Source organism: Coturnix japonica, unplaced genomic scaffold, assembly GCF_054131305.1.
Source record: "Coturnix japonica strain WE unplaced genomic scaffold, WE-NBRP24 Scf166, whole genome shotgun sequence".
Classification (NCBI taxonomy): domain Eukaryota; kingdom Metazoa; phylum Chordata; class Aves; order Galliformes; family Phasianidae; genus Coturnix; species Coturnix japonica.
Genome location: NW_028189069.1, coordinates 16629 through 40614, shown reverse-complemented (window position 1 = coordinate 40614; position 23986 = coordinate 16629). Strand labels below are relative to the sequence as shown.

At 58.5% G+C, this 23986-nt stretch overlaps 1 protein-coding gene across 1 annotated transcript in view; it reads left to right on the top strand.

Annotated features, from left to right (window-relative positions):
- The window catches only part of LOC146751038 (hypoxia-inducible factor 3-alpha-like), a 43328-nt gene that overhangs the window by 6000 nt on the left and 13342 nt on the right, over positions 1 to 23986 (top strand). Inside the window, exons 2-7 of the mRNA XM_085535735.1 lie at positions 2681 to 2897; positions 9170 to 9296; positions 11177 to 11313; positions 13596 to 13680; positions 17592 to 17701; positions 21124 to 21302. Of these exons, the coding sequence (XP_085391861.1) occupies positions 2681 to 2897; positions 9170 to 9296; positions 11177 to 11313; positions 13596 to 13680; positions 17592 to 17701; positions 21124 to 21302 (855 nt within the window). The remainder of the gene's footprint in view (positions 1 to 2680; positions 2898 to 9169; positions 9297 to 11176; positions 11314 to 13595; positions 13681 to 17591; positions 17702 to 21123; positions 21303 to 23986) is intronic.

Genomic DNA, 23986 nt, shown 5'->3' with positions numbered 1-23986 from the left:
CTTTCTGGCTCTTCCTTGTGTGCTCACAACCACTGACACACTCACACCCACCCCCCAATGGGGGCTGATTGAGCCCCTTGCACACTCATCTCTTGCACACTCAGCTCTTGCACACCCACAGACCCTCACACCCCCCCCCCATTCCCAGCCCCACTTCCCCCCTTTCTGGCTCTTCATTGCACACTCAGTGGCCGTGCACACTCACACCCACCCCCAATAATAGGGGCTCATTGAGCCCCTTGCACACTTATCCCTTGCACACTCATCCCTTGCACACCCACAGACCCACATATCCCCCCCCCATTCCCAGCCCCACATCCCTCTTTATGGCTCTTCTTTGCACACTCAGCGTCCCTGCACACTCACACCAACCCCCAACAGGGGCTGATTGAGCCCCTTGCACACTCACCTCTTGCACACTCAGGCACAGCCCCTTACATCCCAACCCCATACTGTCCACCCAACCCCATATCGACCCTATATCACCCCCACCGACCCCATATCCCCCATCCAACCCCATTGACCATCCCATAGACCCCCATAGACCCCCACTGACCCTACAACCCCTCCACCCAACCCCATATCAACCCTATATCCCCTTCCCGACCCCATATCCCCCATCCAACCCCATTGACCACCCCATAGACCCCCATAGACCCCCACTGACCCTACAACCCCTCCACCCAACCCCATATCGACCCTATATCACCCCCCGACCCTATATCCCCCATCCAACCCCATTGACCCCCATATACCCCCATTGACCACCCCTTAGACCCCCATTAACCCCCATAGACCCCCATTGACCCCCATAGACCCCCACTGACCCTACAACCCCTCCACCCAGCCCCATATCGACCCTATATCACCCCCTGACCCTATATCCCCCATCCAACCCCATTGACCACCCCATAGACCCCCATTAACTCCCATAGACCCCCATTAACCCCCATAGACCCCCATTAACCACCCCATAGACCCTCACTGACCCTATAACCCCTCCACCCAACCCCATATCGACCCTATATCCCCCCCAGTGACCCTATAACCCCTCCACCCAACCCCATATCCCCCATCCAACCCCATTGATCACCCCTTAGACCCCCATAGACCCCCACAGACCCCCATTGGCTCCCATAGACCCCCATTAACCACCCCATAGACCCTCACTGACCCTATAACCCCTCCACCCAACCCCATATCGACCCTATATCACCCCACCAACCCCATATCCCCCATCCAACCCCACTGACCCCCATATACCCCCATTGACCACCCCTTAGACCCCCATTGACCCCCATAGACCCCCACTGACCATCCCAATCCCCCACTGACCCCATATCCCCCACTATGGACCCCATAACCCCCATCCAACCCCACTGACCACCCTACTCCCCCACTGACCCTATATCCCCCATCCAACCCCATTAACCACCCCATAGACCCCCATAGACCCCCATAGACCCCCACGGACCCTACAACCCCTCCACCCAACCCCATATCCCCCCTATATCCCCTCCTGACCCTATAACCCCTCCACCCAACCCCATATCGACCCCATATCCCCCATCCAACCCCATTGACCACCCCATAGACCCCCATTGACCCCCACAGACCCCCATTGACCACCCCATAGACCCACATTGACCCCCATAGAACCCTATTGACCCCCATAGACCCCCACTGACCACCCTATCCCCTCCACCCAACCCCATATCGACCCCATAGCCCCCATCCAACCCCATTGACCACCCCATAGACCCCCATAGACCCCCACTGACCCTATAACCCCTCCACCCAACCCCATATCAACCCTATATCCCCCCCAGCAACCCTATAACGCCTCCAACCAACCCCATATCGACCCTATATCCCCCCTACCTCCCCCCGACCCTATAACCCCTCCACTCAACCCCATATCGACCCTATATCACCCCACCGACCCTATATCCCCCATCCAACTCCACTGACCACCCCACTGACCCCCATTGACCCCCATAGACTCCCACTGACCCTATAACCCCTCCACCCAACCCCATATCGACCCTATATCCCCTTCCCGACCCCATATCCCCCATCCAACCCCATTGACCACCCCATAGACCCCCATTGACCCCCACAGACCCCCATTGACCCCCATAGATCCACACTGACCACCCCAATCCCCCACTGACCCCATATCCCCCATTATTGACCCCATATCCCCCATCCAACCCCATTGACCACCCCATAGACCCCCATAGACCCCCATTGGCCCCCATAGACCCCCACTGACCCTATAACCCCTCCACCCAACCCCATATCCCCCATCCAACCCCATTAACCACCCCATAGACCCCATAGACCCCCTCTGACCCTACAACCCCTCCACCCAACCCCATATCGACCCTATATCCCCCCTACCTCCCCTCCCGACCCCATTGACCATCCCAAGTCCTCACTATTGACCCCATATCCCCCAGTATTGACCCTATATCTGTCTACCGACCCCATTGACCATCCCAATCCCCCACTGACCCCATACCCCCCATCCAACCCCATTAACCACCCCATAGACCCCCATAGACCCCCACTGACCCTACAACCCCTCCACCCAACCCCATATCCCCCCTATATCCCCTATATCCCCTATATATACATATATATCGACCCTATATCTTTCCCCTATAACCCTTTTCAGATCCACCCCGGAGCTGAGGAAGGAACGATCCCGCGACGCCGCTCGATGTCGCCGTAGTCGTGAGACCGAAGTGTTCTACCAGCTCGCGCACACGCTGCCCTTCGCACGAGGGGTCAGCGCACACTTGGACAAGGCCTCCATCATGAGACTCACCATCAGCTACCTCAGGGTGCACCGCCTGCTGGCCGCCGGTGAGACCCTATATAGGATATGGGGGGTCTTATGGGGTCTATGGGGTCTATGGGGTCGATAGAGGGTCTATGGGGTCAATGGAAGGTCTATGGGGTTGATAGAGGGTCTATGGGGTCAATGGAGGGACTATGGGGTCAGTGGAGGGGCTATGGGGTTCAATGGGGTCAATAGAGAGTCTATGGGGTCAATGGAAGGTCTATGGGGTCGATAGAGGGGCTATGGGGTCGATAGAGGGGCTATAGGGTCAATGGAGGGGCTATGGGGTCGATAGAGGGTCTATGGGGTCTATGGAGGGGCTATGGGGTCGATAGAGGGGCTATGGGGTCGATAGAGGGGCTATAGGGTCAGTGGAGGGGCTATGGGGTCAATGGAAGGTCTATGGGGTCTATGGATGGTCTATGGGGTCAATAGAGGGTGTACGTGGGTCTATGGGGTCAGTGGAGTCAATGGAGGGGCTGTGGGGTCGATAGAGGGTCTATGGGGTCTATGGAGGGTCTATGGGGTCAATGGAGGGGCTATGGGGTCAATGGAAGGTCTACGGGGTCAATGGAGGGGCTATGGGGTCAGTGGAGTCAATGGAGGGGCTGTGGGGTCGATAGAGGGTCTGTGAGATCAATGGACGATGAGACCCCAAAAGGGCGACCCTATAAAGGATAAGGGGGGTCTTATGGGGTCTGTGGGGTCAATGGAGGGTCTATGGGGTCAATGGAGGGGCTATGGGGTCAATGGATGGGCTATAGGGTCAATGGATGGGCTATAGGGTCAATGGAGGGGCTATGGGGTCAGTGGAGGGTCTGTTTGGGGCTGTAGGGTCTATGGGGTCAATAGAGGGTCTTATGGGGTCAATGGATGGGCTATGGGGTCAATAGAGGATGTACGTGGGTCTATGGGGTCAATGGAAGGTCTATGGGGTCAATAGAAGGTCTATGGGGTCGATAGAGGGTCTATGGGGTCAATGGGATCCATAGAGGGTCTTACGGGGTCAATGGAGTCAATGGAAGGTCTTATGGGGTCTATGGGGTCAATGGAAGGGCTATGGGGTCAATAGAGGGTGTACGTGGGTCTATGGGGTCAGTGGAGTCAATGGAAGGGCTGTGGGGTTGATAGAGGGTCTGTGAGATCAATGGACGGTGAGACCCCAAAAGGGCGACCCTATGAGGGACAAGGGGGGTCTTATGGGGTCAATGGAGGGGCTATGGGGTCAGTGGAGGGTCTGTTTGGGGCTGTAGGGTCTATGGGGTCAATAGAGGTCTTATGGGGTCAATGGAGTCAATGGAGGGGCTATGGGGTCAATGGAGGGGCTATGGGATCAATAGAGGGTGTACGTGGGTCTATGGAGTCAATGGAAGGTCTTATGGGGTCTATGGGGTCAATGGAAGGTCTATGGGGTCGATAGAGGGGCTATAGGGTCAATGGAGGGGCTATGGGGTCAATGGAAGGTCTATGGGGTCAATGGAGGGTCTATGGGATCAATAGAGGGGCTATGGGGTCTATGGAGTCAATGGAAGGTCTTATGGGGTCTATGGGGTCAATGGATGGGCTCTGGGGTTGATAGAGGGGCTATGGGGTCGATAGAGGGGCTATGAGGTCAATGGATGGGCTATAGGGTCAATGGAGGGGCTATGGGGTCAGTGGAGGGTCTGTTTGGGGCTGTAGGGTCTATGGGGTCAATAGAGGGTCTTATGGGGTCAATGGATGGGCTATGGGGTCAATAGAGGGTGTACGTGGGTCTATGGGGTCAGTGGAGTCAATGGAGAGGCTGTGGGGTCAATAGAGGGTCTTATGGGGTCAATGGAGGGGCTATGGGGTCAATAGAGGGTGTACGTGGGTCTATGGGGTCAATGGAGGGTCTATGGGCTGCCCTTCGCACGAGGGGTCAGCGCACACTTGGACAAGGCCTCCATCATGAGACTCACCATCAGCTACCTCAGGGTGCACCGCCTGCTGGCCGCCGGTGAGACCCTATAAAGGATTAAGGGGGATTTTATGGGGTCTATGGGGTCAATGGAAGGTCTATAGGGTCAATGGAGGGGCTATGGGGTCAATGGAAGGTCTGTAGGGTCAATGGAAGGTCTGTGGGGTCAATGGATGATGAGACCCCAAAAGGGTGACCCTATAAGGGATAATGGGGGTTTTATGGGGTCAGTGGGGTCTATGGGGTCAGTGGAGTCAATGGAGGGTCTATGGGGTCAATGGAAGGTCTATGGGGTCTATGGAGGGGCTATGGGGTCAATGGACGATGAGACCCCAAAAGGGCGACCCTATAAAGGATAAGGGGGGGTCTTATGGGGTCTATGGGGTCTATGGGGTCGATAGAGGGGCTATGGGGTCAATAGAGGGTGTACGTGGGTCTATGGGGTCAATGGAGGGGCTATGGGGTCGATAGAGGGTCTGTGAGATCAATGGACAGTGAGACCCCAAAAGGGCGACCCTATAAGGGATAAGGGGGGTTTTATGGCGTCAGTGGGTTCTATGGGGTCAATGGAGTCAATGGAAGGTCTGTGGGGTCAATGGAGGGTCTATGGGGTCAATGGAGGGGCTATGGGGTCGATAGAGGGGCTATGGGGTCAATGGAAGGTCTATGGGGTCAATGGAGGGTCTATGGGGTCAATGGAGGGTCTATGGGCTGCCCTTCGCACGAGGGGTCAGCGCACACTTGGACAAGGCCTCCATCATGAGACTCACCATCAGCTACCTCAGGGTGCACCGCCTGCTGGCCGCCGGTGAGATGTGGGGTCTATGGGGTCTATGGGGTCAATGGAAGGTCTATGGGGTCAATGGATGGGCTATGGAGTCAATGGAGTCAATGGAGGGGCTATGGGGTCAATGGAGGGGCTATGGGGTCGATAGAGGGGCTATGGGGTCGATAGAGGGGCTATGGGGTCGATGGAGGGGCTATGGGGTCGATAGAGGGGCTATGGGGTCAATAGAGGGTCTTATGGGGTCAATGGAAGGTCTATGGGGTCAATAGAGGGGGTATGGGGTCAATGGAGGGGCTATGGGGTCAGTAGAGTCAATGGAGGGGCTGTGGGGTCGATAGAGGGGCTATAGGGTCAATGGAGGGTGTACGTGGGGCTATGGGGTCAATAGAGGGTCTGTAGGGTCAATGGAGGGGCTATGGGGTCAATGGAGGGCCTATGGGGTCAATGGAGGGGCTATGGGGTCAATGGAGGGGCGTACGTGGATCTATGGGGTCAGTAGAGTCAATGGAGGGTCTATGGGGTCAATGGAGGGGCTATGGGGTCAATAGGGGGTGTACGTGGGTCTATGGGGTCAATGGAGGGGCTATGGGGTCAATAGAGGGTGTACGTGGGTCTATGGGGTCAATGGATGGGCTATGGGGTCAATAGAGAGTATATGGGGTCGATAGAGGGGCTATGGGGTCAATGGAGGGTGTACGTGGGTCTATGGGGTCAATGGATGGGCTATGGGGTCAGTAGAGTCAATGGAAGGTCTATAGGGTCAATGGAGGGGCTATGGGGTCGATAGAGGGGCTATGGGGTCAATGGAGGGGCTATGGGGTCAATGGAGGGGCTATGGGGTCGATAGAGGGTCTGTGAGATCAATGGACGGTGAGACCCCAAAAGGGCGACCCTATAAAGGATAGGTCTTGGGGTCTATGGGGTCTATGGTGTCAGTAGAGTCAATGGAGGGGCTATGGGGTCAATGGAGGGGCTATGGGGTCAATAGAGGGTGTACGTGGGTCTATGGGGTCAATGGAGGGGCTATGGGGTCGATAGAGGGGCTATAGGGTCAATGGAGGGGCTATAGGGTCAATGGAGGGGCTATGGGGTCGATAGAGGGTCTATGGGGTCAATGGAGGGGCTATGGGGTCAGTAGAGTCAATGGAGGGGCTGTGGGGTCGATAGAGGGGCTATAGGGTCAATGGAGGGTGTACGTGGGGCTATGGGGTCAATAGAGGGTCTGTAGGGTCAATGGAGGGGCTATGGGGTCAATGGAGGGCCTATGGAGTCTATGGAGGGGCTATGGGGTCAATAGAGGGTGTATGTGGGTCTATGGGGTCAATGGAGGGGCTATAGGGTCAATGAAGTCAATAGAGAGTCTATGGGGTCAATGGATGGGCTATGGGGTCAATGAGGCGTCTATGGGGTCAGTGGAAGTTCTATGGGGTCTATGGAGGGTCTATGGGTTCAATGGATGGGCTATAGGGTCAATGGAAGGTCTATAGGGTCAATGGAGGGTCTATGGGGTCTATGGAGGGGCTATGGGGTCAATGGAGGGTCTATGGGCTGCCCTTCGCACGAGGGGTCAGCGCACACTTGGACAAGGCCTCCATCATGAGACTCACCATCAGCTACCTCAGGGTGCACCGCCTGCTGGCCGCCGGTGAGACCCTATAAAGGATATGGGGGGTCTTATGGGGTCTATGGGGTCTATGGGGTCAATGGAAGGTCTATGGGGTCTATGGATGGGCTATGGGGTCAGTAGAGTCAATGGAGGGGCTATGGGGTCAATGGAAGGTCTATGGGGTCGATAGAGGGGCTATGGGGTCAATGGAAGGTCTATGGGGTCGATAGAGGGTCTATGGGGTCGATGGAGGGGCTATGGGGTCGATAGAGGGTCTATGGGGTCGATGGAGGGGCTATGGGGTCAATGGATGGGCTATGGGGTCAATGGAAGGTCTATGGGGTCAATAGAGGGGCTATGGGGTCAGTGGAGGGGCTATGGGGTCAATGGAGGGGCTATGGGGTCGATAGAGGGTCTTATGGGGTCAATGGAGTCAATGGAAGGGCTATGGGGTCAATAGAGGGTCTTATGGGGTCAATGGAGTCAATGGAGGGCCTATGGGGTCTATGGAGGGGCTATGGGGTCAGTGGAGTCAATGGAGGGGCTGTGGGGTCGATAGAGGGTCTGTGAGATCAATGGACGGTGAGACCCCAAAAGGGCGACCCTATAAAGGATAAGGGGGGGTCTTATGGGGTCTATGGGGTTGATGGAGGGTCTATGGGGTCAATGGAGGGTCTATAGGGTCAATGGAGGGTCTATGGGGTCGATAGTGGGGCTATGGGGTCAATGGAAGGTCTATGAGGTCAATGGAAGGTCTATGGGGTCGATAGAGGGTCTATGGCGTCAATGGGGTCAGTAGAGGATCTTATGGGGTCAGTGGAGTCAATGGAGGGGCTATGGGGTCAATGGAGGGTCTATGGGGTCAATGGAAGGTCTATGGGGTCAATGGAAGGTCTATGGGGTCGATAGAGGGGCTATGGGGTCGATAGAGGGGCTATGGGGTCAATGGAAGGTCTATGGGGTCAATGGAGGGGCTATGGGGTCGATAGAGGGGCTATGGGGTCAATAGAGGGTCTTATGGGGTCAATGGGATCAATAGAGAGTCTATGGAGTCAATGGAGGGGCTATGGGGTCAATGGAGGGTCTATGGGCTGCCCTTCGCACGAGGGGTCAGCGCACACTTGGACAAGGCCTCCATCATGAGACTCACCATCAGCTACCTCAGGGTGCACCGCCTGCTGGCCGCCGGTGAGACCCTATATAGGATAATGGGGGTTTTATGGGGTCTATGGGGTCAATGGAAGGTCTATGGGGTCAATAGAGGGGCTATGAGGTCAATGGATGGGCTATGGGGTCAGTGGAGTCAATGGAGGGGCTATGGGGTCGATAGAGGGGCTATGGGGTCGATAGAGGGGCTATAGGGTCAATGGAGGGGCTATGGGGTCGATAGATGGGCTATGGGGCCAATGGAGGGGCGTACGTGGATCTATGGGGTCAGTAGAGTCAATGGAGGGTCTATGGGGTCAATGGAGGGACTATGGGGTCAGTGGAGGGGCTATGGGGTTCAATGGGGTCAATGGAAGGTCTATGGGGTCAATAGAGGGTGTACGTGGGTCTATGGGGTCAATAGAGGGTCTGTGGGGTTAATGGAGGGGCTGTGGGGTCAATGGAAGGTCTATGGGGTCAGTGGAGGGGCTATGGGGTCAATGGGATCAATAGAGAGTCTATGGGCTCAATGGAGGGACTATGGGGTCAATTGAGGGGCTATGGGGTCTATGGGGTCAATGGAAGGTCTATGGGGTCAATAGAGGCTGTATGTGGGTCTATGGGGTCAGTGGAGTCAATGGAGGGTCTATGGGGTCAATGGAGGGGCTATGGGGTCGATAGAGGGTCTATGTGGTCAATGGAAGGGCTATGGGGTCAATGGAAGGTCTATGGGGTCGATAGAGGGGCTATGGGGTCAATGGAGGGGCTATGGGGTCAATGGAGGGTCTATGGGGTCTATGGAGGGGCTATAGGGTCGATAGAGGGTCTATGGAGTCAATGGAGGGGCTATGGGGTCAATGGAGGGTCTATGGGCTGCCCTTCGCACGAGGGGTCAGCGCACACTTGGACAAGGCCTCCATCATGAGACTCACCATCAGCTACCTCAGGGTGCACCGCCTGCTGGCCGCCGGTGAGACCCTATATAGGATAGGGGGGGGTTTATAGGGTCTATGGGGTCTATGGGGTCAGTAGAGTCAATGGAGGGGCTATGGGGTCAATGGAGGGGCTATGGGGTCGATAGAGGGGCTATGGGGTCAATAGAAGGTCTATGGGGTCAATGGAGGGGCTATGGGGTCAATGGAGGGGCTATGGGGTCGATAGAGGGGCTATAGGGTCAATAGAAGGTCTATGGCGTCAATGGAGGGGCTATGGGGTCAATGGAGGGGCTATGGGGTCTATGGAGGGTCTATGGGGTCGATAGAGGGGCTATAGGGTCAATGGAAGGTCTATGGGGTCAATGGAGGGGCTATGGGGTCAATAGAGGGTCTATGGGGTCAATAGAGGGGCTATAGGGTCAATGGAGGGGCTATGGGGTCAATGGAGGGTCTATGGGGTCAATGGGGTCAATGGAGGGGCTATGGGGTCAATAGAGGGTGTACGTGGGTCTATGGGGTCAATAGAGGGGGTATGGGGTCAGTGGACGGGCTATGGGGTCAATGGGGTCAATGGAAGGTCTGTGGGGTCAATGGAGGGGCTATGGGGTCAGTAGGGGGTCTGTTTGGGTCTATGTGGGTCTATGGGGCCAATGGAGAGGCTATGGGGTCAATGGGATCAATAGAGGGTCTTATGGGGTCTATGGGGTCAATGGAGGGTCTATGGGGTCAGTGGAGGCTGTATGGGGTCTATGGAGGGTCTATGGGGTCAATGGAGGGGCTATGGGGTCAATAGAGGGTCTATGGGGTCAATGGAAGGTCTATGGGGTCAATGGAGGGTCTATGGGGTCAGTGGAAGGTCTATGGGGTCAATGGAAGGTCTATGGGGTCAGTGGAAGGTCTATGGGGTCAATGGAGGGTCTATGGGGTCTATGGAGGGTCTATGGGGTCAATGGAGGGGCTATGGGGTCAATGGGGTCAATAGAGGGTCTGTAGGGTCAATGGAAGGTCTGTAGGGTCATTGGAGGGACTATGGGGTGAATAGAAGGTCTATGGGGTCGATAGAGGGTCTATGGGGTCAATGGGGTCAATAGAGGGTCTTACGGGGTCAATGGAGTCAATGGAAGGTCTTATGGGGTCTATGGGGTCAATGGAGAGTCTATGGGGTCAATGGGGGTCTATTGGGGTCAGTGGGGGTCTATAGGGGTCAATGGGGGTCTATAGGGGTCTATTGGGGTCTATAGGGGTCAGTGGGGGTCTATAGGGGTCTATAGGGGTCTATAGAGCTCTATGGGGTCAATGGGGTCAATGGAGAGTCTATAGGGGTCAATGGGGGTCTATAGGGGTCTATAGGGCTCTATGGGGGTCTATAGGGCTCTATGGGGGTCTATTGGGGTCTATAGGGGTCTATGGGGGTCAGTGATGTTCTATAGGGGTCTATAGGGGTCTATAGGGGTCAATGGGGGTCTATAGGGGTCTATAGGGGTCTATAGGGGTCAATGGGGGTCTATAGGGGTCTATGGGGGTCTATAGGGGTCTATAGGGCTCTATGGGGCTCTATAAGGCTCTATGGGGCTCTATGGGGTTTATGGGGTCAGTGCGGGTCTATGGGGTCAATGTAGGTCTATAGGGGTCAATGGGGGTCTATAGGGGTCTATGGGGTCTATGGGTGTCTATAGGGCTCTATAGGGCTCTATGGGGTCTATGGGGTCATTGTGGGTCTATAGGGCTCTATAGGGCTCTATAGGGCTCTATGGGGCCTATGGGGTCAGTGCGGGTCTATGGGGTCAGTGGAGGCTGTATGGGGTCAATGCAGGTCTATAGGGCTCTATGAGGCTCTATAGGGCTCTATGGGGCTCTATGGGCTCTATGGGGCCATTAGTGCCCCATAACCCACCCCATAACCCATCTCTTAAAGGGACATGGGCGGCCGCAGCAGAGGATGTGGACGTGTGTTACGCACGCGCGCTCAGCGGGTTCCTGATGGTGCTCAGTGATGGGGGGGACATGATCTTCCTGTCTGAGAACGTCAGCAGGCTGCTGGGGCTGGGCCAGGTGAGTGTGCAAGGGGGGTGTGTGCAAGGGGTGGGTGTGCAAGGGGTGACCCCCATGGAGACCCCCAATGGGACAACGGGCTCTTGTGCAAGGTGGGGTGTGTTGTGATGGGGGGGAGTGTGGGTTGTGGGAGAGTGAGTGTGCAAGGGATGAGTGTGCAAGGGGTGGGTGTGCAAGGGGGGAGTGTGCAAAGGGGGGATGAGTGTCCAAAGGGGGGGATGAGTGTGCAAGGGGGGGTTGTGATAGGGAAGGGTTAGTGTGGGGAAGGGGGGTTTGTTGGAGAGTGAGTGTGCAAGGGGTGAGTGTGCAAAGGGTGGGTGTGTAATGGGGGTGTGCAAGGGGTGGGTGAGTAAAGGGGATGAGTGTGCAAGGGGTCCTTGTGCAAAGGGTGGGTCTGCAAAGCGGGGAGTGTTTGTGTTGTGAAATGGGAGGGGGTGAGTGTGCAAGGGCGGGTGTGCAAAGGGTGGGGGTGCAAAGGGTGGGGGTGCAAAGGGGTGGGTGTGTAAAGGGGTGGGTGTGCAAGGGGTGGGTGTGCAAGGGGGGAGAGTGCAAAGGGGGGAGTGTTTGTGCTGTGAAATGGGAGGGGGGAGTTGTGAGAGAGTGAGTGTGCAAGGGGTGAGTGTGCAAAGGGTGGGTGTGCAAGGGGGGATGAGTGTGCAAGGGTTGAGTGTGCAAGGGGTGGGTGTGCAAAGGGGGAGTGTGCAAGGGGTCCTTGTGTAAAGGGGGGAATGTGCAAGGGGTGTGTGTGCAAGGGGTGGGTGTGCAAAGGGGGGTGAGTGTGCAAGGGGTGGGTGTGCAAGGGGTCCTCGTGTAAAGGGGAGAGTGTGCAAAGGGGTGGGCGTGCAAGGGGTCCTTGTGTAAAGGGGGAGTGTGCAAAGGGGGGGATGAGTGTGCAAGAGGTGAGTGTGCAAGGGGGGAGTGTGCAAAGGCGGGATGAGTGTCCAAAGGGGGGGATGAGTGTGCAAGGGGGGGTTGTGATAGGGAAGGGTTAGTGTGGGGAAGGGGGGTTTGTTGGAGAGTGAGTGTGCAAGGGGTGAGTGTGCAAGGGGGGATGAGTGTGCAAGGGGTGAGTGTGCAAGGGGTGGGTGTGCAAAGGGGGAGTGTGCAAGGGGTCCTTGTGTAAAGGGGTGGGTGTGCAAGGGGTGTGTGTGCAAGGGGGTGAGTGTGTAAAGGGGGGAGTGTGTAAAGGGGGAGTGTGCAAGGGGGGAGTGTGCAAGGTGGGGGTGTGTGTTGTGATAAGGGAGGGGGGAGTGTGGGGATAGGGGGGGTTGTGAAAGTGAGTGTGCAAGGGGTGAGTGTTCAAGGGGTGGGTGTGCAAGGGGTCCTTGTGTAAAGGGGGGAGTGTGCAAGGGGGTGGGTGTGCAAGGGGGGATGAGTGTGCAAGGGTTGAGTGTGCAAGGGGTGGGTGTGCAAAGGGGGAGTGTGCAAGGGGTCCTTGTGTAAAGGGGGGAATGTGCAAGGGGTGTGTGTGCAAGGGGTGGGTGTGCAAAGGGGGGTGAGTGTGCAAGGGGTGGGTGTGCAAGGGGTCCTCGTGCAAAGGGTGGGTGTGCAAAGGGGGGAGTGTCCAAAGGGGGGGATGAGTGTGCAAAGGGTCCTTGTGTAAAGGGTGTGTGTGTGCAAGGGGTAGGTGTTCAAGGGGTGGGTGTGCAAGGGGTGGGTGTGTAAGGGGTGGGTGTGTAAGGGGTCATCGTGCAAGGGGTGGGTGTGCAAAGGGGGAAGTGCTTGTGTTGTGAAATGGGAGGGGGTGAGTGTGCAAGGGGTGAGTGTGTAATGGGTGGGTGTGCAAGGGGTGGGTGTGCAAAGGGGGAGTGTGTGTGTTGTGAAATGGGAGGGGGTGAATGTGCAAGGGGTGGGTGTGCAAAGGGGTGAGTGTGCAAGGGGTGGGTGTGCAAAGTGGGAGTGTGCAAGGGGTCCTTGTGTAAAGGGGGGAGTGTGCAAGGGGTGTGTGTGCAAGGGGTGGGTGTGCAAGGGGTCCTCGTGCAAAGGGATGAGTGTGCAAGGGGGTGAGTGTGTAAGGGGGTGGGTGTGCATGGGGTCCTCGTGCAAAGGGGGGAGTGTGCAAAGGGTGAGTGTGCAAGGGGTCCTTGTGCAAGGGGTGGGTGTGCAAGGGCTCCTCGTGCAAGGGGTGGGTGTGCAAGGGGACCTCGTGCAAGGGGTGAGTGTGCAAGGGGTGAGTGTGCAATGGGTGGGTGTGCAAGGTGCCCTCGTGCAAAGGGTGGGTGTGCAAGGGGTGGGTGTGCAAGGGTTCCTCGTGCAAGGCCTTGCACACTCACCCCCCCCAGCTGGAGCTGATCGGTCACAGCGTGTTCGACTTCGTGCACCCGTGTGACCACGAGGAGCTGCACGACGCACTGAGCCCCCGACACGGTCAGACCCCATAGAGCCCCATTGAAACCCCATAGAGCCCCATTGAAACCCCATAGAGCCCCATTGAAACCCCATAGAGCCCCATAGAGCCCCATTGAAACCCCATAGAGCCCCATAGAGCCCCATTGAAACCCCATAGGACCACATATGCCCCCCATAGACCCCCATAGACCCCCGTATGCCCCCATAGGACCCCATAGCTCCCCCCCAGGACCCCATAGACCCCCATAACCCCACCCTAGGACCCCATAGGACCCCATAGGACCCCCCTAAGACCCCATAGACCACCATAGGACCCCATAGTCCCCATAGGACCCCCCTAAGACCCCATAGACCCCATATGCCCCCTATAGTACCCCATAGACCCTCATAGGACCCCCCTTAAGACCCCATAGACCCCCATAACCTCACTGTAGGACCCCATAGACCCCCATAGCCCCCCTAATACCCCATAGCCCCCCTAGGACCCCCCTAAGACCCCATAGACCCCCATAGGACCCCCCTAAGATCTCATAGCCCCCCTAGGACCCCCATAGCCCCACCCAGGACCCTATAAGACCCCATAGACCCCCATAACCTCACTGTAGGACCCCATAGGACCCCATAGACCCCCCATATGACCCCATAGACCCCCATAGACCCCATAGGACCCCATAGACCCCCATAGACCCCCATAGACCCCATAAAACCCCATAGACCCCATAGACCCCCATAGACCCCCATTTCCCCCCCTCCGGCACCCCATAAAACCCCATAGACCCCCATAGGACCCCATAGACCCCCATAGGACCCCCATATGCCCCCCATAGCACCCCATGACCCCTATAACCCCACCCTAGGACCCCATAGCCCCACCCTAGGACCCCATAGGACCCCATAGATCCCCCTAAGACCCCATAGCCCCCCCAAGACCCCATAGACCCCCATAGGACCCCATAGACCCCCATAGGACCCCCCTAAGACCCCATAGACCCCCATAGACCCCCCCTAAGACCCCATAGACCCCCATATGCCCCCTATAGTACCCCATAGACCCTCATAGGACCCCATAGGACCCCATAGACCCCCATAGGACCCCCATAGACCCCATAGACCCCCATTGCCACCCCATAGACCCCATAGGACCCCCCTAATACCCCATAGGACCCCATAGACCCCCATAGGACCCCCCTAAGACCTCATAGACCCCCATAACCCCACTGTAGGACCCCATAGGACCCCATAGACCCCCATAGGACCCCCCTAAGACCCCATAGACCCCATAGACCCCCTTTTCCCCCCCCTCCAGCACCCCATAGACCCCCCTAAGACCCCATAGGACCCCATAGGACCCCCCTAACACCCCATAGACCCCCATAGACCCCATAGACCCCCATAGACCCCATAGACCCCATAGACCCCCATAGACCCCATAGACCCCCATATGCCCCCCATAGGACCCCATAGGACCCCATAGGACCCCCCCTAAGACCCCATAGACCTCCATAACCCCATAGACCCCCATAACCCCATCCTAGGACCCCATAGACCCCATAGACCCCATAGACCCCCATAGACCCCCATAGACCCCCATAGGACCCCCATAGTTCCCATAGGACCCCATAGGACCCCCCTAAGACCCCATAGGACCCCATAGACCCCCATAGACCCCCTAGGACCCCATAGGACCCTCGTAAGACCCCATAGCCCCCCATAACCCCACTGTAGGACCCCATAGGACCCCATAGTCCCCATAGGACCCCCTTAAGACCCCATACCCCCACCCTAGGACCCCATAGGACCCCATAGGACCCCCATAAGACCCCATAGACCCCCATAACCCCACCCTAGGACCCCATAGACCCCCATAGCCCTCCCCAGGACCCCATAGGACCCCATAGGACCCCATAGGACCCCCCTAAGACCCCATAGACCCCTATAGCCCCCCATTGCCACCCCATAGCCACCCCATAGACCCATATAGACCCCTATAGACCCCATAGACCCCCATAGGACCCCCATAGACCCCCATAGCCCCCCATAACCCCACCCTAGGACCCTATAGAACCCCATAGACCCCCATAGACCCCCATAGACCCCATAGGACCCCATAAACCCCCATAGAACCCCATAAACCCCCATAACCCCACTCTAGGGCCCCATAGACCCCCATATGCCCCCTATAGCACCCCATAGACCCCCATAACACCACTGTAGGACCCCATAGGACCCCCCTAAGACCCCATAGGACCCCATAGGACCCCATAGACCCCATAGACCCCCATAACCCCACTGTAGGACCCCATAGGACCCCATAGACCCCCATAGCCCCCCCTAATACCCCATAGACCCCCTAGGACCCCATAGGACCCCCCTAATACCCCATAGCCCCACCCTAGGACCCCATAGACCCCCATAGGACCCCATAGACCCTCATAACCCCACCCTAGGACCCCATAGGACCCCCCTAAGACCCCATAGCCCCCCTAGGACCCCATAGTCCCTCTAGGACCCCATAACCCCACTGTAGGACCCCATAGACCCCCATAGAACCCTATAGACCCCCATAACCCCACTCTAGGACCCCATAGGACCCCATAAGACCCCATTGTCCCTATAGAACCCCATAGGACCCACCTAGGACCCCATAGACCCCCATAGGACCCCCATAGACCCCATAGACCCCATAGGACCCCCCCTAAGACCCCATAGACCCCCATAACCTCACTGTAGGACCCCATAGGACCCCATAGACCCCCCATATGACCCCATAGGACCCCATAGACCCCCTTAAGACCCCATAGACCCCATAGACCCCCATAGACCCCCATAGACCCCATAGACCCCCATAACCCCCATAACCCCCATAACCCCACCCTAGGACCCCATAGGACCCCATAGACCCCCATAACCCCACCCTAGGACCCCATAGACATTCATAGGACCCCATAGACCCCCATAGGACCCCATAGACCCCCATAACCCCACTGTAGGACCCCATAGGACCCCATAGACCCCCCATAGCCCCCCCAAGAACCCCATAGACCCCCATAGGACCCCATAGACCCCCATAGACCCCCCATATGCCCCCTATAGTACCCCATAGACCCCCCCTAAGACCCCATAGACCTCCATAACCCCATAGACCCCCATAACCCCATCCTAGGACCCCATAGACCCCATAGACCCCATAGGACCCCATAGGACCCCCCTAAGACCCCATAGACCCCCATAACCTCACTGTAGGACCCCATAGGACCCCATAGACCCCCATAGCCCTCCCCAGGACCCTATAAGACCTCATAGACCCCATAGGACCCCCCTAGGACCCCATAGCCCCACCCCAGGACCCCATAGGACCCCCCATAAACCCCCATAGACCCCCCTTATGCCCCCCATAGCACCCCATAGACCCCCATAGACCCCATAGACCCCCCCTAAGACCCCATAGACCCCCATAACCCCACTCTAGGACCCCATAGGACCCCATAGCCCCCCATAACCCCACTGTAGGACCCCATAGGACCCCCCTAAGACCCCATAGCCCCCCATAGACCCCCATAGACCCCCATATGCCCCCTATAGTACCCCATAGACCCTCATAGGACCCCATAGGACCCCATAGCCCCCCATAGACCCCCATAGACCCCTATAACCACCCTATAGCCACCCCATAGACCCCTATAGCCCCCCTATAGACCTCTATAGACCCCTATAGACCCCATAGACCCCTATAACCACCCCATATCCACCCTATAAACCCCCATAGGACCCCATAGACCCCATAGGACCCCCCTAATACCCCATAGGACCCCCATAGACCCCCATAGACCCCCATAGGACCCCCCTAAGACCCCATAGACCCCCATAGACCCCCATAGACCCCCATAGCCCCCCATAGACCCCCCCTCACTGACCTCCCCCCCCCACAGCGGGGTCCCGTCGCCGCGGTGACCGCTCGGGCCGGAGCTTCTCATTGAGGATGAAGAGCACGTTGAGCGGCAGGGGGCGCTGCCTCAACCTCAAGGCGGCAGCGTGGAAGGCGAGGGGGGCGGGGCTAAAGGGGGGGAAACGACCAATAGGGAGGGGGTAGGGGTGGGACTAAAGGGGGAAACGGCCAATCGGGTGGGGTTATGGGGGAAGGGGGCGGGGCTAAGGGCGAGGGGGCGGGGCTACTGGAAAGGGGGCGGGGTTAGAGGTGGGGATGCGACCAATCGGGAGGGGGTAGGGGCGGGGCTACTGATAAGGGGGCGGGGCTAAAGGGAAGGGGTGGGGCTAAGGGCCGGGATACGACCAATCGGGAGGGGTTATGGGTGAAGGGGGCGGGGCTAAGGGCGAGGGGGCGGGGCTAAGGGGGATATGACCAATCGGGATGGGTTAGGGGCGGGGCTAAGGGGGTGGGGGTGGGGCTAAAGGGAAGGGGCGGGGCTAAAGGGGATACAACCAATCGGGAGGGCTTATGGGGAAGGGGGTGGGGCTAAAGGGAAGGGGGCGGCGCTTCGGAGAGGGGGCGGGGTTAAGGGCTGGGATACGACCAATCAGGTGGAGCTAAGGGGGAGGGGGCGGGGCTAAGGGGGAGGGGGCGGGGCTAATGGCGAGGGGGCGGGGCTAAAGGGGATACAACCAATCGGGTGGGGTTATGGGGGAAGGGGGCGGGGCTAAGGGCGAGGGGGCGGGGCTACGGGGGAGTGGACGGGGTTAAGGGGGGATACGACCAATCAGGTGGAGCTAAGGGGGAGGGGGCGGGGCTAATGGAAGGGGCGTGGCTAAATGGAAGGGGGCGGGGTTAAGGGCTGGGATACGACCAATCGGGAGGAGTTAGGGGCGGGGTTAAGGGAAGGGGGCGTGGCTTCGGGGAGGAGGCGGGGATGTGACCAATCGGGATGGGTTAGGGGCGGGGCTAAGGGGAAAGGGGCGGGGTTAAAGGGAGGGGAGGGGCTATGGGGAGGGGGGCGGGGCTAAGGGCTGGGATGCGACCAATCGGGAGGGGTTAGGGGCGGGGATAAAGGGAAGGGGGCGGGGCTAAAGGGCATAAGACCAATCGGGAGGGGTTATGGGAGAGGGGGCGGGGCTAAAGGGAAGGGGGCGTGGCTAAATGGAAGGGGGCGGGGATAAAGGGGGGTTACGACCAATCGGGTGGGGTTATGGGGGAAGGGGGCGGGGCTAAGAGGAAGTGGGCGGGGTTTAGGGGAGGGGCGGGGTTTAGGGGAGGGGGGCGGGTCTAAGGGCTGGGATACGACCAATCGGGGGGGGTTGGGGGCGGGGCTAAAGGGGATAAGACCAATCGGGAGGGGTTGGGGCGGGGCTATGTTGGAAGGGGACGGGGCTAAGGGCTGGGATACGAACAATCGGGAGGGGTTATGGGGGAGGGGGCGGGGCTAAAGGGAAGGGGCGGGGCTAAGGGTGAGGGGGCGTGGCTACTGGGAAGGGGGCGGGGCTAAGGGAGGAGCTACGACCAATCGGGAGGGGTTAGGGGCGGGGCTAAGGGAAGGGGGCGTGGCTTCGGGGAGGAGGCGGGGATGTGACCAATCGGGATGGGTTAGGGGCGGAGCTAAGGGGGAAGGGGCGGGGTTAAGGGGAGGGGAGGGGCTTAGGGGAGGGGGGCGGGGCTAAGGGCTGGGATACGACCAATCGGGAGGGGTTAGGGGTGGGGATAAAGGGAAGGGGGCGGGGCTAAAGGGGATAAGACCAATCGGGAGGGGTTGGGGCGGGGCTATGTTGGAAGGGGGCGGGGCTAAGGGCTGGGATACGAACAATCGGGAGGGGTTATGGGGGAAGGGGGCGGGGCTAAGGGCGAGGGGGCGGGGTTAGAGGCGGGTCTACGACCAATCGGGAGGGGTTATGGGCGGGGCTAAGGGGAAGGGGCGGGGCTAAAGGGGATACGACCAATCGAGAGGGGTTATGGGGGAAGGGGGCGGGGCTAAGAGGAAGTGGGCGGGGTTAAGGGGAGGGGAGGGGCTTAGGGGAGGGGGGCGGGGCTAAGGGCTGGGATGCGACCAATCGGGAGGGGTTAGGGGCGGGGCTAAGGGGAAGAAGCGGGGCTAAAGGGGATACGACCAATCGGGAGGGGTTAGTGGGGGAAGGGGGCGGGGCTAAGAGGATGTGGGCGGAGTTAAGGGGAGGGGCGGGGCTTAGGGGAGGGGGGCGGGGCTAAGGGCTGGGATGCGACCAATAGGGTGGGGGTAGGGGCGGGGCTAAAGGGGGAAACGGCCAATCGGGTGGGGTTATGGGGGAAGGGGCGGGGCTAAGAGGAAGTGGGTGGGGCTAAGGGCGGCGTAGGGGCTAAGGGTGAGGGGGCGTGGCTACTGGGAAGGGGGCGGGGCTAAGGGAGGAGCTACAACCAATCGGGAGGAGTTAGGGGCGGGGCTAAGGGAAGGGGGCGTGGCTTCGGGGAGGAGGCGGGGATGTGACCAATCGGGATGGGTTAGGGGCGGGGCTAAGGGGAAAGCGGCGGGGTTAAGGGGAGGGGAGGGGCTACTGGAAAGGGGGCGGGGTTAAGGGCGGGGATACGACCAATCGGGAGGGGTTAGGGGCGGGGATAAGGGGAAGGGGAAGGGGCTAAAGGAAAGGGGGCGTGGCTAAATGGAAGGGGGCGGGGATAAAGGGGAGTTACGACCAATCGGGTGGGGTTATGGGGGGAAGGGGGCGAGGCTAAGAGGAAGTGGGCGGGGCTAAGGCGGAAGGGGGCGGGGTTAAGGGCTGGGATGCGACCAATCGGGAGGGGTTATGGGGGAAGAGGACGGGGCTAAAGGGAAGGGGGCGGGGCTAAGGGCGAGGGGGCGGGGCTAAGGGCAGGGATACGACCAATCGGGAGGAGTTAGGGGCGGGGCTAAGGGGAAAGGGGCGGGGCTAAAGGGATGGGGGCGGGGTTAAGGGGGGATACGACCAATCAGGTGGGGCTAAGGGGGAGGGGGCGGGGATAAGGCAAGGGGCGGGGTTAAAGGGATGGAGGCGGGGCTAAGGGCGAGGGGGCGTGGCTAAAGGGGATACGACCAATCGGGAGTAGTTAGGGGCGGGGCTAAGGGGAAGGGGGCGGGGTTAAGAGGAATGGGGCGGGGCTACTGGGAAGGGGGCGGGGCTACTGGGAAGGGGGCGGGGCTAAGGGCGGGGGTGCGACCAATCGGGAGGGGTTATGGGGGGGCGGGGCTAAGGGGATGGGGGCGGGGCTATTTTGGAAGGGGCGGGGCTAAGGACGAGGGGCGGGGCTAAGGATGGGCTACAACCAATCGGATGGGGATAAGGGGACTGGGGGCGGGGCTAAATGAAAGGGGGCGGGGCTAAGGGAGAAGCTATGACCAATCGGGTGGGGTTAGGGGCGGGGCTAAGCGGAAGGGGGCGGGGCTAAGGGTTGGGCTATTGATGCTATGGGTCCCTCTCTCCCTATACTTATGGGTCCCACTTATAGGGCAGGGTTATGGGATCCCCACCCCATTGACCCCACACTTATGGGTCCCTGCCCCACAGGTCCTTCATTGCGCCGGTCACCTCCGTTCCTATAGCGCCGGGGGCGGCTCCTCGTTGCGTTGCTTAGTGTTGATCTGTGAACCCATCGCTCACCCCGCGGCCATTGACGCCCCATTGGGATCCGGGGCCGTGCTCAGCCGACACTCCATGGATATGAAGTTCACCTATTGTGATGAGAGGTGGGAGCCCCCCATAGACCCCCAGAGACCCCAGACCCACATAGACCCCAATAGGACACCCATAGACCCCATAAACTCCCATAGACCCCAATAGGACCCCCTATAGGACCCCTATAGGACCCCAATAGACCCCTATAGACCCCTATACACCCCCATAGACCCCAATGGGAGCTCCATAAACCCCCATAGACCACCATAGACCCCAATAGGATCCCCATAGACCCCAATGGGAGCCCCATAGACCCCAATAGGACCCCCATAGACCCCCATAGACCCCCATAGACCCCAGACCCACATAGACCCCAATAGGAGCCCCATAGACCCCATAGACCCCAATGGGAGCCCCATAGACCCCAATGGGAGCCCCATAGATCCCTATAGACACCCATAGACCCCAATGGGAGCCCCATAGATCCCAATGGGAGCCCCATAGATCCCAATGGGAGCCCCATAGACCACAATGGGAGCCCCATAGATCCCTATAGACACCCATAGACCCCAATGGGAGCCCCATAAACCCCCATAGACACCCATAGACCCCAATGGGAGCCCCATAGATCCCAATGGGAGCCCTATAGATCCCTAAAGACACCAATAGACCCCAATGGGAGCCCCCCATAGACCCCATAGATCCCATAGATCCCAATGGGAGCCCCATAGATCCCTATAGACACCCATAGACCCCAATGGGAGCCCCATAGACCCCCATAGACCCCCATAGACCCCAATGGGAGCCCCATAGATCCCTATAGACACCCATAGACCACAATGGGAGCCCCATAGACCCCATAGACCCCAATGGGAGCCCCATAGACCACAATGGGAGCCCCACAGACCCCCATAGACCCCATAGACCCCAATAGGACACCCATAGACTGCCATAGACCCCAATGGGACCCCATAGACCCCCATAGACCCCAGACCCCCATAGACCCCTATAGACCCTCATAGACCTCCAATAGGGCACCCATAGACCCCCATAGATCCCAATGGGAGCCCAATGGGAGCCCCACAGACCCCAATGGGAGCCCCATAGACCCCCATAGAGACCCCTAATAGGACCCCATAGACCCCCATAGACCCCTATAGACCCTCAGAACCCCAATGGGAGCCCCATAAACCCTCATAGAGACCCATAGACCCCAATAGGATCCCCATAGACCCCAATGGGAGCCCCATAACCCCCCATAGACACCCATAGACCCCAATGGGAGCCCCATAGATCCCTATAGACACCCATAGACCCCAATGGGAGCCCCATAGATCCCAATGGGAGCCCCATAGACCCCAATGGGACACCCATAGACTGCCATAGACCCCTATAGGACCCCCATAGACCCCCATAGACCCCCATAGACCCCTATAGACTCCAATGGGAGCCCCACAGACCCCCAGAGACCCCCATAGACACCCATAGACCCCAGACCCCCATAGACCCCAATAGGACCCCCATATACCCCCCTATAGATCCCAATAGGACCCCAATGGGAGCCCCATAAACCCCCATAGACCCCAGACCCCCATAGACCCCCATAGACCCCCATGGGACCCCAATGGGAGCCCCATAAACCCCCATAGACCCCTATAGACCCCAGACCCCCATAGACCCCTATAGACCCTTATAGATCCCCATAGACCCAATAGGACCCCTATAGACCCCCATATACCCCTATAGACCCCCATAGACCCCCATGGGATACCAAAAGACCCCTATAGACCCCAGACCCCCATAGACCCCCATGGGACCCCCATAGACCCCATAGACCCCAATGGGAGCCCCATAGACCCCCATAGACACCCATAGACCCCCATAGACCCCATAGACCCCAATGGGAGCCCCATAGACCACAATGGGAGCCCCATAGATCCCTATAGACCCGAATAGGACCCCCATAGACCCCCATAGACCCCTATAGACCCGGGGCCGTGCTCAGCCGACACTCCATGGATATGAAGTTCACCTACTGCGATGAGAGGTGGGAGCCCCATAGATCCCTATGGGAGCCCCATAGATCCCTATAGACACCCATAGACCCCAATGGGAGCCCCATAGATCCCAATGGGAGCCCCATAGACCCCAATGGGAGCCCCATAAACCCCCATAGAGACCCATAGACCCCAATGGGGGCCCCATAGATCCCTATAGACACCCATAGACCCCAATGGGAGCCCCAGATACCCCCAGAGACCCCCATAGACACCCATAGACCCCAGACCCCCATAGACCCCTATAGACACCCATAGACCCCATAGACCACAATGGGAGCCCCATAGATCCCTATAGACACCCATAGACCCCAATGGGAGCCCCATAAACCCCCATAGAGACCCATAGACCCCAATGGGAGCCCCATAGATCCCCATAGACACCCATAGACCCCAATGGGAGCCCCAGATACCCCCAGAGACCCCCATAGACACCCATAGACCCCAGACCCCCATAGACCCCTATAGACACCCATAGACCCCATAGACCACAATGGGAGCCCCATAGATCCCTATAGACACCCATAGACCCCAATGGGAGCCCCATAAACCCCCATAGAGACCCATAGACCCCAATGGGAGCCCCATAGATCCCCATAGACCAGAGACCCCAATGGGAGCCCCATAGAGCCCCATAGACCCCCATAGAGACCCCTAATAGGACCCCCATAGACCCCTATAGACCCCAATGGGACCCC